At 35.7% G+C, this 14716-nt stretch overlaps 1 protein-coding gene across 4 annotated transcripts in view; it reads right to left on the bottom strand.

Annotated features, from left to right (window-relative positions):
* Positions 1-14716, bottom strand: part of LOC148940163 (zinc finger protein basonuclin-2-like) — a 128899-nt gene that overhangs the window by 105183 nt on the left and 9000 nt on the right. For 2 of the 4 annotated variants that reach the window (XM_089106188.1, XM_089106190.1), the window contains exons 2-3: positions 11021-11100; positions 561-679 (exon numbers count right to left, since the gene is read on the bottom strand). In XM_089106188.1, coding sequence (XP_088962314.1) covers positions 561-569 — 9 coding nt within the window. In that variant the 5' untranslated portion in view covers positions 570-679; positions 11021-11100. Of the gene's footprint in view, positions 1-560; positions 680-11016; positions 11101-14716 lie in introns of all 4 variants that reach the window. The other 2 variants (XM_089106189.1, XM_089106187.1) reach the window with 2 other exon arrangements.

The raw sequence follows: 14716 nt of genomic DNA, 5'->3' as shown, positions 1-14716 counted from the left end.
CTCGGAGATAATCAGCTTAGCCTGAGCGAGATAAAATACTATGCAAGTAAATTTTAATTAAATATTTAATATATAGAGTTAGGTATTTTATATAATGCGTTCTGGGCGGCCTGCTTTTCATAATTCTCTGTTGTTGTTTCCATAATTTTGTTACTAAAGTATTGTGTTTCCATTATATTTTAGCATATTTCATTAAGATTAACCTAACTTAATCACTTATACATGTAATTGGTATGGTCACTATAACACGTAGAATTATGAAATACCCAGAATCTAGGTTACATTGATCCCAATGACAAAAAATACCGCAACGTAGCTTCCGATTTGCATAAATAAGGTAGTGTGAAAGAAATGGCTATGTGAAAGCACCTTAATTCTGCAGAACCCCGACAAGTAGCCTGTATCTTTCTTGTATTGTTTGCACACAATTAAATTGCTAGAAGCTATGAGGAATATTGACAATTCTCATTAATCATATTGAAAGTCATAACAACAACCTTTCCCACAAACCCCTATGGAGTTTATAATTCTTTTTTTCCAAAGTATTTCATACTACTTACCTGCTCCATGGTAAGATGGCAACGAAACTGTGTCTCTTCAGAACAATCACCGGCTATTGGCTAAGAGGCATTCAGGCGCTCTCATGGGCGGAGCTTCTGAGGTACCTTTACGATATATCCTAAAAAAGAGATACATGGTTATTTCCTTAAAAAATGATGATACGCTAGGAAGTTGAATCTAGACGATTGAAACTAATATGGGTCTGGAATGGAGCAGAAGAATTCAGCAAATTTTTATTAGACGTATCAGATTGCTAGAAACGTTATTGGTTAGCCATAAGCACGTCTGGAGTTTATTCTTTCGAGATAACGAAAAACTATACTTTAGAACAACAATGTACTAAAATATGTTTTAGAAATTATAATATTTTCTGGAATAAGATAAAATGCCCCAACTGTTGAACGTATCAGTGGCGTCGATTCACAAAACTTTACAGGAGGGGGGGTATATGTATTTTTCAACGTCTACGGAGGAGGGGCAAGTTTTTTTCTATCAAATTACCGAAAAAGGCATTTTTAATGACAATATACCCAAAAAGGTATTTTCCAAAATATAGGAGGGGGCAAAAAATAAAGACCCCCTCCCAGTTCGCGCCATTGGATGGTGTAGCAGAGACATGAAAAGTTTAGGGAAAGCTTAATTTTTAATTGGGAAAGAATAAATCCTTCTATAAAATTCATTTCTCGGTAACACGGTTTTGAGTTCGGATGAATGAAGCTAATATTGATTGATAAAACAAAAAATTAATCAAGCAGCACATCAGACTTAAATTAATCATATCCAAAGGTGGACGGTTTGCAAAATCCAAAGGTTTGTTCAGGGGGCGGGGGCAAAAAACTTAATAAAAACATATTAAAATTTTGTTTATATGCATTTTTGTTGGGTTTTTACAAGTTGGATACAAATTTGGGGACGGGGGTTCAAACCCGGCAACCTCATCCCGGGGTACGACCACAGCTGGAAACATACATCTGGAATTTTGGAGCAACAAAAGAAAATAATTTTTGTTTTTGTTTTTAGTGAGCATGAACGACCAAATAACGGTTGCTGAGTGTACAGATAATTTTCTTTTCGAACCCAACTAACTGATTTTTTATTTGCCGAGAAATTATTACTGCCCTGAAGAACTTACTGGAATTTTGTTACTTGAAATTTTTTCTGAAAATCTGAACTTTTAATAATCAGGAAATTCAAATTTATATTTTTTGACCCAAATTATATGATTTGTATTAGTTCTATTATATTCAAGCAGGGGCGGATCCAAGAGATGGTTTTATGGCCAGGTGCCCCCTCCCAGCTATACGAAATTGACGCTAATTACAGGATCAGAAGGGTGGAAAATACCAATTAAAGAACCAAATTTGTATTGATACCCCTCCCCAAAACATTAATTCTGTATCCGCTCCTACACTCAAGTATGTTATTTTTTCTGTTAATAAATTTTCAAACATAGAAAGTTTTCCTGAAAAACCTGACCCTTTGTTCCACAATTTTTTTGAGCAAAGAATGGGCAAAGGCACTTCCAAAAGACCATAAGCAGAGTTTGAGCATATTTGAAAGGTACTTCCAAAAGTCCACAAGCAGCGAGGATATAAAGCCCATAAGCAGCATGAACATAATTTTAGACAAGCACGGCTCTCTAAATTTTGTCTTATAATGTCTTCATTAGAAAAAGGACAAAAAGATTTCTAAAACGTCCACAAGCAGTGTAACTACGATTCCAGTTGGAGTCTCCAACTCGGAGATTACAAGACTTGACAGTAATAACACAGAAAACGTATTAAACCAACCAAGGTAGACCACAGCTACAGATAAACTGTCAGAGTTTTCGGTTGATATTTTAAGTTTTGATAGACATAATTATGTGACGAGTTTTTATTTTCAAATTAGTAAAAATTATCATATTTTTTTCACACACTTAATTTTACACCTGCAATACCTCGAAAAGTGAAAATAAAAAAGCTTTAAAAAAAGAAGGCACGTTTTCTACATGTTCCTTTTGTTGCATCAGGGACGCCAATATAGAAGGGGGGAATTATGGCCTAGAATTTTAACGATATTTTTTTCGTATCTTTATTTTAAAGAACCGTAAAAAAATACTCCTTACTCGATTTCGATAATGCTCTTATCATAAATCATCATTAGAACAGATAAAAAAAAAATCTCCGCCCCCTCCATTTTCTTGTTTTCGTGCCAACGTATAGCCTAAAACGATATTTATTTTTCCCAAGGAGGCAATGTCATCTGTCACTTCCTGATAGCCACTCATAACACTTAGTCTGTTATTTGAACTGAGGCAGGGCGCATAATTTGGTTTAGAGAGGCTCAAAGTCATTGGTGGTCGACGGGTTCTAACGAAGGAGTTAGAAACCATGACTGTAAATTTCCAGTAGGTAATTATTAGAGTACAAAAAGGAAAATCAATCAGAGTCCAGCATATAAGTTGAGGACGGGGGGGGGGGGCTCATGCTCATCAATAACTACAACCTGGATGTTCCCAGGTTGACCTGTTCCCAGGTCATGGAATTTTCCAGTTCCATGTAAGTTGCATGTTTATGACTTTTCCGAATTTATGATATAAAAAAACCTCTTGCGTAATGTTCCAGTCCGAAAAATATATTTTGACCTTATTTTCTTCTAAATTTACTGAAGTTCTGAAGAAAATACAAACTGTACAAGCTGAATGGGTACTGGTGCACTATATGGCACACACGAAAGAAGTCAAGTTTGGTTAAAGCTAATGAAATATAATAGAATAGGATGAATATATTATAGTTTTAAAAAAAATTTGGGCTATATTTGCTCATTAGGGGGGGGATAAAGCATAGCATATATTAAATACATAACCTAACCTAGATACCTTTTCCGTCCCTAAACCCCAAAAAAGAACAGTTTAAATATTGTGAACTCAATGAAAACCACGCTTTGCATTCCATTTCTCAATTTAAAAACCCGTTTGACGGGTATCCATTAGTAGTTCCTTGATATAGTCTATAGCGGTGTGTACCATATTGTGCACTAGTACCGCTGATTGACTATTTCGTTGTCGAGTAAAGAACGAATGTTCATATAAATGAAAAATTGTATTCAGCAAAAATTCAAATCCGAGTCATAAAATGTAAATAAATATTTTCATAGGCGTCAATAAGCATCAAATTACAGGTCACCGTCCTAGCAGACGGAAAATCAGCTGCTTATTATCATGCCAAAAAGGATAAAAATGAGGATAAAGCTAAGAGTGAAAGAGAGAGAGAGAGAGAGAAAGAGAGGGAGGGAGTGAGGGGTATACATTTAGAGTATTATCGATTGAACGAGTTTTAATATAATTTTGCGATTTTGCGTCTTACTAACATTAATTAGTTTAAATAATAAACACATAAAAAATTAATTTAATATAATTAATTACTCTATTGTAATTACTGAGGTACATTTAGCCCAGAAACATCATTAAAGAGCCGAATAAGTTAGGTTGATTGCAGGTCATGGGGCATTGCTACCAAAATAAAAAACAAAATGTCGCAGGTTCGATGTGTCTGTGCTGATGCACGCACACAGGAGTCTTTTGTTCGAGAGGTTCGATTTCAGGTAAGTGCTACATGACGCTTACAGAAAATTTGGGAGGAAATAACAATATTTTGAGTGGAGTGATATTGAAGGACGCATGCATGCTTATGTAGCCTACGTCAAGAAAAAAAACATTAGGAGATGAAATTTTGTCAAGAGACAGAACATTAGGAGATGAGTTCAGTTTTAAATTTTCTAAACCAATTTAGCCAAGACATATTAAAGAACTTAGAAAAAATTTCAAATAACAAAAAGTATTCAAAATTGTAGCAAAGATGCTTCTGTCCGAGCCACTTTAGTTCAAACATTGTTTCTTTTTGGTATTTCACTTGCGGCAGTATCAATGGTGGAATGCTGAAATAATTTTGAAACATAATTAAACTTTTTAATGGTTTGTATATAAACGGAATACTTGCATATAATTTTGAAATATACAAAATACGCTTAAACTCCTAAATAATGTAGGAGGCAAAGCAAGACCAATAGTGACCAATTATTTCACTCTTATGGTTTTGTCTAAAAACACCCATGACGTCTTCAACTCCTTCCTTGAGTGACCTACGACGGTGTCAAAGTCTCCAATCACGAACAAAACATCTTCCTTGGGAATGTTATCTATGGTCTATTGAAGCTAGGTGTAAAAGTCTTCCGCTTCTTGATCACTCCAGGACGAGTTTGGGGCACAGAATTGGGTAGTAGTCATGTTGGCAATGAATCTATTGAGACGGATGGTGATGAGCTCTGAGATTAGATTAACGTTAAGGAGAATGTTTGATTCGCTTAGAAAGTAGTAAACCAACAGTAACGGTGGAATTCAAATAATGACTGAGTAAATCAGTTAGGAACACAAATTCTCTCAGCATGATGATATAGGGGTGGTTCCGAGGCAAAGACCTCTAATAATTATCAGAAATGAAGTATTGACAGGAGAGGTAGGAGCTGCCCAATCAGTTACTGAGTTAGCAACAATAACTGTACAATAGTTACTGTTATCAAAGGAGATCAAGTCTTAATTTCAAGCCTTGTCCAGTTTTAAAAGAACTTGAGTCAAGTCATGACTCGAGACCCTCTAAGGCAGTGGTTCCCAACCAATTTTGAACCAATTTGGCAACCAAAATTGGTTCCCAACAAATTTTGAGCCATACCCCACCTAGTCATTTTTAAAGTCCTGATGCCTCCTCATGATATTTCAATTTTGTTATTGAAAAATTTACGTGCATTCACCCGGAGGAAGCGTAAATGGTCATTAACTTGGGTCATCCTCTAGGCATATCTTATAGGCTACTAATGAAATATTGTCTGAATACAACACCTTTTATGCAACGCCTCACTGCAAAAGGGCGGATCCAAGGGGCAAGGGGGGCACGCCCCTCCCCCTAACGTCGTCTAAAGTAGTGTGAATTACTTAATTCACGCAAGTTTGCGTTAATTAAACTTGCTACCAACGCAAGTTTATCGAATCAACCTGTTTTGAGCCCCCCCCCCCAAAAAAAGTCCTAGATCCGCCCCTGCATAGCAATAGGCCTACTATTATGTATCTTTTTTACTCTAATGCATTTTAATGTGACGTCATTCACATGATTTTTTTTTCAAGATTAAGTCTCTAAAGTATAGTCAGCCAAAGGGGGATGTCCTCCCCATGACCCACCAGAAAATTGCCACGCCCCATCGGTGAGCCTGTGCCCCACGCTGTGAATCACGGCTCTTAAGCAATGGCTCCCAGCTATTCTTAGATTCACACCTCTTTAGATCTTACAACAAAATGTCGACACCCCCTCCTCTTAGGAATAGACTGTATGATTTTCAATAAATACTGTTCCTGTTACTTATCACAAGAGGTTTCATATGTAGATCGTTTCAAGATCATCTAAAATCTGTCCACACATATCCTAATTATGAACCTCCTAGCCTAAAGCGCAGCCTCGAGTTTGAATTTTATTCGATTCAACCCGAACTCTAGACTAAGTTTAGGTTAGCTTTGTTTCAAGATTATTCCTAGACTAACAGTTTTTTATATAGACAATATGTAACTATTTATATACATTATATAGTGATGCGACCAAATTGTACTTGTAGTGGTAGTGACTTCATCAATGTCGTTATCTTGTAGTTTTCCCTTCAGCTGGAAGCATCTAAAACATTTTTTTAAATGCTTTTTTGACATGCTACCAAAAGCTATCCAAAAACTGAATACACTACTTTTTTAATGAGTTGTTGCCAACTATTTCTTACTGAGTAGCCATTTTAGCTTTCTAGAATAAAGATTTAGAGCCCTCCAAATACAATATTATTGCCGGTGATTTTTTTACGATAAAATTTTCCTTGTGAGTTTCAATCTTCATTGTTTTTCAATTTACTTTCCAAAGAGAGTTTCAACTTTTGTTTTCTAATAAATTGTTCAAATTAAATGGTTTTATCTCCCTTGAATCTATGTTCCAACAGTATTTCTAGGCAAGGCCGTATCTGCGAGGGATGAGGTTACCGAGTTTGCCCCCCCCCACTAATTTTATTTGCCCGACCCGTAAAAAAGCAACAACAATGCATATAAGCAAAGTTTTGGTACGTTTCGTAAGTATTTTTTGTACCAGCACCCCCCCCCCAAACAAAACTCCTGGATTTACTATTTTTTCTAGGATAATTTACTGTTATTCTAATTCAGAAGAAAAGAAGGTACTTATGTACTATCCGTAACACACGTGCCATATTATATAAGGAAGATCCTTAAGAAACTAGTCAAACGGGTTTCTTTTAATAGACGATTGGATTGTAAACCGCGGTTTGTCATTGCGTTTACAATACTTAAACTATTGTTTTTTGGGGATTAGGTGGAAAAAAGGTACTTAGGTTGGGTTAGGTTACGTATTTAATATATGCTATGCTTTACCCCCCACATCCTCTAATGTGGGAACATATAGCTATAGTTTGTTTCTAAACTATTATATTTTTATCCTATTATGTTTTATTTCATTAGCATTAACCAAACTTCCCTTTTCGCGTGTGTTACAGATAGTACATAAGTACGGAAAACGAATTTACTTCAGACCTTCCCCCCTCCCCCCTGTAATACTAACATACAAATTTCTTCTGTTTTCCTATATTTGTTGCATAATAACCGATTTGTGTATTTTACCTAATTTTGCCCCTCCTCTGAGTGAAAGTCCTCTGTGCGCGCCTTTCTCTAAACCTTGAATACAATTTTTAAGCATTACGAGCTAGAAAGATTTAACTCTAGAATAACCAACTTATTGTTCTATCAAACAGTAACAATTACTATAATTGGCATGGAGCGCCCGGACAATATAATTGCCAAATTTTTAATTATAATATAATTAAGTGTGGCAACTTATTAACTTATTATGTAAGGTGGCTATCAGGGAGAGAGATTGAGAGGGGGTGCCAAGGGGGGGGGGGCTGGGACCCATTAAATCAAGCTAATCGGAAGAAGAAACAGATAAAATCAGTTCAAGTGATGTACTCTCGGTACATAAATACCGACTTTATTTGTCTGGACCTTACCATAATCATGCTATCAAACAGTTCGTGGTAACGAACTGTAAGTAAGGAGCGACACAGCTCAATTGTAACCGAAACTTTAAAAAACAGAATTTAGATATCAATAGATATATCAAAGAATCGACTTGTTATGCTGATTACAAACATACAAGATTCATTAAGCTAAATCTTATTCATCAAAGCTACGCGCCTGAGAAAATTTCCCCGATTTTTGAAAGAGGTGGAAACACTTCCTAAAAGTCAAGGTGTCTTAATGACATCATTAAGATCCTTGTGTGTATTTTATGATGTGATATGATCTTATAACGAATATGATGATGAGATCCAAATCATATCATCAGATTCAGCGTATCCAAAAACTTTATTGTAGAAGTTTCAAGCTCCCATGGAAGCTGATCGGAGGGCTTGTTACCCTCCCTTCAGTTTTGACTTTTAAAAATTGCCCTATAACTTATTATTAGTAATCGAATGAGCCCTCTCCGAAGTTTATACGACCACCCCTTTTATATGAAGTGCCTCTGGGAAAAAATAAATAAACAAATATTATTACATTGAACCCTTTTGTTTCTTTGAAATAGGTAATGTTATAGGATGCTATAGGATTTAAAGAGATGAGTAAAACTTTCATTTTCCATTCTAGTGAACATTTGGAATTATCCAGGGAGAATATGGGGAGAATTATCAGGGGGGAATTTTCCGTGTGGGGGGAGGGGGTTATTTCCCATGGGATATTTTCCACGTGGTATTTTCAAGGGGGTGGATGGGTAAATGCCGACTCCCAGAAAACCCTTTATCAAAGGACTCCATTCAATAAAGACTTAGGGTAATAATAGAGGCTTATAAGATTTATGGGGATTTTCCTGACTGTCCTTAATTTAATCAATTCTTTGCTACAACCTTGTTTAATTTGGTAAATACCTGAGGATAAACTTATAATCTTGATTGTAAAATTTGCCACTGTCAATGGATTGTAACTTGAACTGACATCAGCTGTTATAATTGATTATACAAGTCACTTTGTCAATAAATCCTACAGCTAATTACCTTGTGACAGCACAGTGGATACGACTGTGCCGCTCGACTGAGGGCGTTCAGTTTTGATCCCTACTGTTGCAAGGAAGGTTCGTGCAGATTTGAAAGTTCAATTTTTTTTTTTTTGCAACAAATTTCGTAAACTTAGAAAGAGCAATTTAATCCAATAACTATAAGATATAGTTAGGAACGTACTCGCACAAGAATTGAGCGATTTATTTTTTTAAAATTGCTGCCAGACATTTTAGTTTCCCTCACAAGATAAGATATAGCCTAAAAATTCATAAGTAGCTGAAACTGAAAGAAATAGAGTCTTAATAACAATGAACATATCAAACGAATCGAATTTTGATGCTTATTTAAATGTATAAAATTCATCAAGTTTAATGTGACCCATTAAAATTTCCCTGATTTTCAAAAAGGGAGATAACAATTCTAAAAGTCAATGGATCTCAATGAAAATCACATCCTCAGCTTCAGCGAAAGCTTCAGCTTCATCGTCAGCTTCATCCGAAAACCCTATTGCAGAAGTTTAAAGCTCTCATCTTCAAAAATGTGGATTTTTGTATTTTTTTTTGTCAAAAGAAATATCACGGATGCCTGTTCATTTATTTTGTCACTCTTTATTGTTTGTTTGTTTCCCCCAGGAGTGATTTCATCAAACCAATAGTCCTGGAACATCGAGAAAGGGCTCATTAGAATGGAAATTAAAAATTATGGTGCCCTTTTTAAGTGGCCAAAAAGATATGAGGGCAACTAGCCCCCCTTTTTCCTTAAAGTCACCCGATCAAAATTTTGAGATAGGCATTTTGTTCAGCATAGTTGAAAGGCCCAATAACTATGCTTTTGGAGATAACATGACCTCCACAGCCCCTGAGGAATCCTTAAGTTATAAAATTTGCCAATTGTTTACGTGTAGTATTTGTTAGTGGGAAGTATGCCTAACTTTTTTGAATGGGGTGGTGATGAATTTTCTGCTCAGGGGATTTTCCACGGGGAGAATTTGTCATGGGAAGGGAATTTTATGGTGAGTGGGGGGGGTAACTTTCCAGGGGAAATTTTACACTGGGGGAATTTGCCAAAATTCTTATACGAATTTCTTTTTATTAGTCTTACTTTATCTTTGCTGACTCAATTTTACATGTGAAGATGTTAAGGGGAATTGCCCAGGGGAAAATGTTTACCGGGTTGGGGCTGTCTAGAGTATTGTTCCGTAGGAGGGGAGATTTTTCACGAGAGAAATTCGCCATGGGGAAGTTATCCACGGGATAAATTATAAGGAGAGAATTTTCTGTGGGAGCAAGTTTCTACTAGGGTGCAGGTTATTTGCGGGAGAACTTCCCCACGGAGGAGAGAATTTCTGGCAAAATTTTAAAAATAATCTTTTCAAATGAAAGTGCGCTATGAAAAAAATTTCACCTGGGACCGTCCGCAAGAAATTTGTCGGGGGAATTTTCAGCTAGAATGAAACTGTCTGAGAGGAATTTTCCTGGCGGTAGAGGGGGGTATTTTACGTGGGAATAACTTTTTATGGAGGGATTGTCAGGGGGAAAAGGAATTTTCCATGGAAGGGCAGCTGGATTTCTCGGTATTGTTTTAAAACGATCGGAAATTAGATATAAAAAACAATTTTTTCAACTGAAAGTTAGGAGCAATATCAAAACTTAAAATAAACTGGTTATTACTCATATGAGGGGGGCTTTCTTTTCATTGCCTCGTTCTTTACGCTAAAGTTTGAAGTTTTGTCCCAATTCCTTAAGAACGACTCCTGAAACACACGGGCCGTTTAATTAATTAGAATAATAAGCTTTTAAAATATTATAAAAAAAGATTAGCGTAAAGAATGAGGTATTGGGACGAGGGCAGCCCCCTCATATAAGTAATAATTTCTGTTTGTTTTCAGTTTTGACATTACTTATTGCTTTCAGTTGAACGAAACTCTTTTTTTTTATTTGATTTTTAGTAAATACGGTGCTGCAGATATTTCAGCGTCATTCGAAAGATCAAATACTTTTTTAGATGATAATACTGTTTTTTCTCTGAGTCGTTTCCACCCGCTATTCCGACTCTTTTGCAATTAATGGTTGTGTATTATATCTGTGTACAATGACGTTTTTTTTTTTTGTTTATTTTCCCAAGTACTCCGCTTGTGTTTTGTTGTTTCGTAGCGCGTTAAAAATAAATTATTATTGTTAATTAATAAAAAATTAGTATGTATGGGCTTCTAACATCATTTGAAACTTTTTCAATTGTTTGCCTCCCCCCTCCCTTTAAAAATAAGATTATGTTTTACCTCCTCCCCCTCCTCCAACCACTGAATTTCTGGACTAGGTGAAGAAGATTTACCTGCCTTAGTTTCTTTGCAGCGATATCCGGATACTACTAATAACAATGATCTCGGGATGGCTTCTATATGTTGAATTTGAGGTTCTAGAACATAAAAAAGGGAAAATGGAAACAGAATTAGCCCACTACAAATAAATTTTTCTTTCGTTCACCTTAATGTTAAATTGTTCATAAAACAGTAAAATTTAAACACAAATAGCAATAATTGCATTTCAAACCTGATCAACCATACACAAAATATATACGGAACATTAAAACAAAAAATGACATGCACACTGTCAAGGCCGTTTCCAAGTAGGTGGTTAGGGGGGTTTGAATCCCCCTGAAACGTTTGCCGGATTCGTAAACACGTAACAAAAATGAATATAAAAAAGTATTATAATTTTTAAGTTTTGTTGTCCATCCCCGAAAAATATCCTTATGAACCACACCCCCCCCCCCCCAAAAAAAAAAATCATGGATACTGCCCTGCACACTGTACATACAAATGAAAAAAAAAATTTCCAAAGCGGCTATACAATTTTTTTATGGACTATTTTTGTTAATACTCGAAAAACTCGGAAAACTTACGGAAAACTCCAATGCATTGGAGGTTTTGAAGCATTGGACATTTGAACCATTGGAATATTCAGCACCATTACATTTAACTTGTCGTTGCCATTAAAAAAAATTCATTCTTACAGACGAAACTCTTCATACCCGAAGAGGGCATTGCACTAGCCCTCATTGACTGATTCACAGAAAAAGAATAAATATTGATCTCTGGGAGGTATTTTTTTCTAAAAGCTTTTGACAAACATTACTTGACATTAAGCCCTTACCTCTAACCATATCCAAATATTCCACAATTAGGGATGAACCTATCTACCTCAAGTACGCACATACACTTTTTTTCGCGGGGGGGGGGAGGGCAATATAAATTTTTGGATGGGGTTATAATGAGAAAACAAATTCTGTTTGACAATTTGAAAGGGATTGCCCAGAAATTCAAGAGCTTCGTGAGCGTACGCCCCTTATCCACCCATAACCCTCCTTCTGTTGCAAACTCTTAGCCAATTACTAATCTTAAGCTCTGTAAACAATTGTATGAGGAGTGAACAGCAGCTACCTGAAGCCTGAAGTCAAGCAAGTATTTCGCAGCATAAAGTCAATGGGATTCATTAAAATAGTGATGATTTTGTACGAAGGTTTATTGTGGACTTCAGCCCTAGCATCAGGGAAGGGGGGTAAAAAAAATTCTGTGGCTCACACAAGTGGTTGAGCGAAGGTTTTTTTTTAATTTTTATGCCTATCGGTCCACACACAATATTCATATCTTGGGATTAGGGGAATGGGGGCATAAGTTATGTTTAAAAATCTACAAGAGTCTTTAAATTATAAAGTCACATACATATTTAAAAATTTGACCGTAAAACCAAACACTCACCCAAAGTTTCTACCCATGTAGCAATGGTCAAAAATATTTTTCTTCGCACACTATTTATAGGACTTTCTTTTGGAGGAAATAAGAGGCGGTATGTAGGGACGTAGCTCTAGCATTTTTATTGGGGGGGGGGAGGGGTTCATATCCTGATAGTCAAGGGACCAAGGCTATATAATAATTTTTTCTCCAAATCATTAACTTAACTTATCATAATAATGCAGCAGATATAAGTTTTTTGGTATATTAGTAGATATACTGTGATACATAAAAAAATATTCTATTAAGGTTGCCCTTTGCCTACGAAGATATTCTCACAAGAACAATAATTGCTTGTCATTTAGTTGTCAACTTAAGCGATTTTAGTTGCTACCTCAAGCAGTTATCGATCTGACAAATTCAACTTTATTGGATAACTAGACATTTTTTTTCGCAGAGCAGCAACGGTCTCATGAATTAATGCAGCGACTTTCTTTAAATAACAGCTCTATCAAACAGTTCGTGGTAACGAATTGTAAGTAAAGAGTGACTAGGCTCAATAGTGACCAAAACTCTAAACAACATATATTAATAACAATAGATGCATCAAACGAATGGAATTTTTATACTGATCCTAGATATACAAGGTTCATTAACTTAAATGCTACCTATCAAAAGTTACGAGCCTGAGAAGATTTACCCGATTGTGAAAAGCGGGAAACACCCCAAAAAGGACTAAAAATGTTAATGAAAATCACACCATCAGATTCGGCATATCAGAGAGCCCAACTGTAGAGGTTTCAAGCTCCTATAAGCAAAAATATGGAATTTTGTACTTTTGAACGGAAGAAAGGCCAAAGATGCTGTGTGTTTATTTGTTCTTCTTTTTTATTTTATTTTTGTTTACCCCAAGGGTGATCGTATCGAGACAGTGATCCTAGAAGATCGGGAGAAGGCTCAAGTGGTCGGAAGTCAGAAGTTCTAGTGCCTTTTTTAAGTGAATAAAAAGATTGGAGGGCAACTAGCTCACCTCCCATGCCCCCTTTCTCCCCAAAGACATCTGATCAAAATTTTGAGTAAACAATTTAATTTAGCATAGTGAAAAAGTCCAATGACTGTATCTTTGAGGGTTACGTGAGCCCCCATAGTCCGTGTGGAAAGGGCTGTAAATTACGCATTTTGCCCGAAGTGCTTGTTATTGGGAAATATAAGATTTTTTGGGGGAGGGGATTTTAACAGAAGGAATTTTCCATTTGGACAAAAATTTATGGGGAAAATTTTACATAAGGGGCAGCAAAGGGGATTTCCTGACATGATTTGAGCAACGGCCAGAAATTAAATTAAAAAGCAAGTTATTTTAATTGAAATTAAGGAGCAACATTAAGACTTAAAACGAACAGAAATTACTCCGAATACGAGGGGGCTCCCCTTCCTCAGCCCTCACTCTTTACAGTAAAGTTTGACTTTTTGTCGTAATTTTTTATGAAAGACTGCTCGAACACAAGGCCTGTTGCATTTGAATTTTAAGACTGCAGATCAAAGAGTGAGAGTTGAGGATCTCCTCCTCCCCCTAGTACATGGAATTATTTCAAAATGTGAGAGTTGAGGATGGAACAGTCCTTCCCCCTAGTACATGGAATAATTTCTGTTCATTTTAAGTTACAAAATTGCTGCTTACTTTCAGCTGATTTTTTTACTTGTTTATTTATTAGATACATGGAATGGACAAGCGTTGAGAGTCAAAAGTTGGTTAACCTATAAAATCAAATTTGAAGCATGAATCATGAAAAACCATTTAAAATTGCTCATTGTTGGGCGAATATTGCCTATCTTATCATTTTTTTTTTAATGCTAGTAAGAAATAGTAATTATTTCTCAAAATAAAACCAAAAAACTGATAATTTCACTAATTGGCACATAAATCCCTAACTTTTATATTTAGTATCATTGTATTCTTCAGTAAAATTCTGGCGAAAATAAAAATTTATGAATGACACAGGCAAACTCATGAATATTGCATATAGCCTTCTTTTTTGTGAGCTTAGGGTTATGCGAGGCCCGTAGGATAAGTGACACTTGATACAGTATACAGTAAAACATTCTTTAGTTTAAGATAGACTATTTTACTTTAGAGCACTTATGCAGATTTTTTTATATATTTAATCATTTTTTTTTATAGCAGCAAACATTTGAAATCATTGTAATAATAAAAATAAACTAGTAATAACAGAAATGAAAGGCTGTACTATATGAAAAATGGTTTAGCGCAGGTTAAGTAATTTAGTTTTTGTTGTTAGTTTC

Source organism: Artemia sp. Qi Xiang Cuo, chromosome 20 (genome assembly GCF_049724085.1).
Source record: "Artemia sp. Qi Xiang Cuo chromosome 20, ASM4972408v1, whole genome shotgun sequence".
NCBI classification, from domain to species: Eukaryota; Metazoa; Arthropoda; class Branchiopoda; order Anostraca; family Artemiidae; genus Artemia; species Artemia sp. Qi Xiang Cuo.
This window is presented reverse-complemented; position numbering and strand designations above follow the sequence as displayed.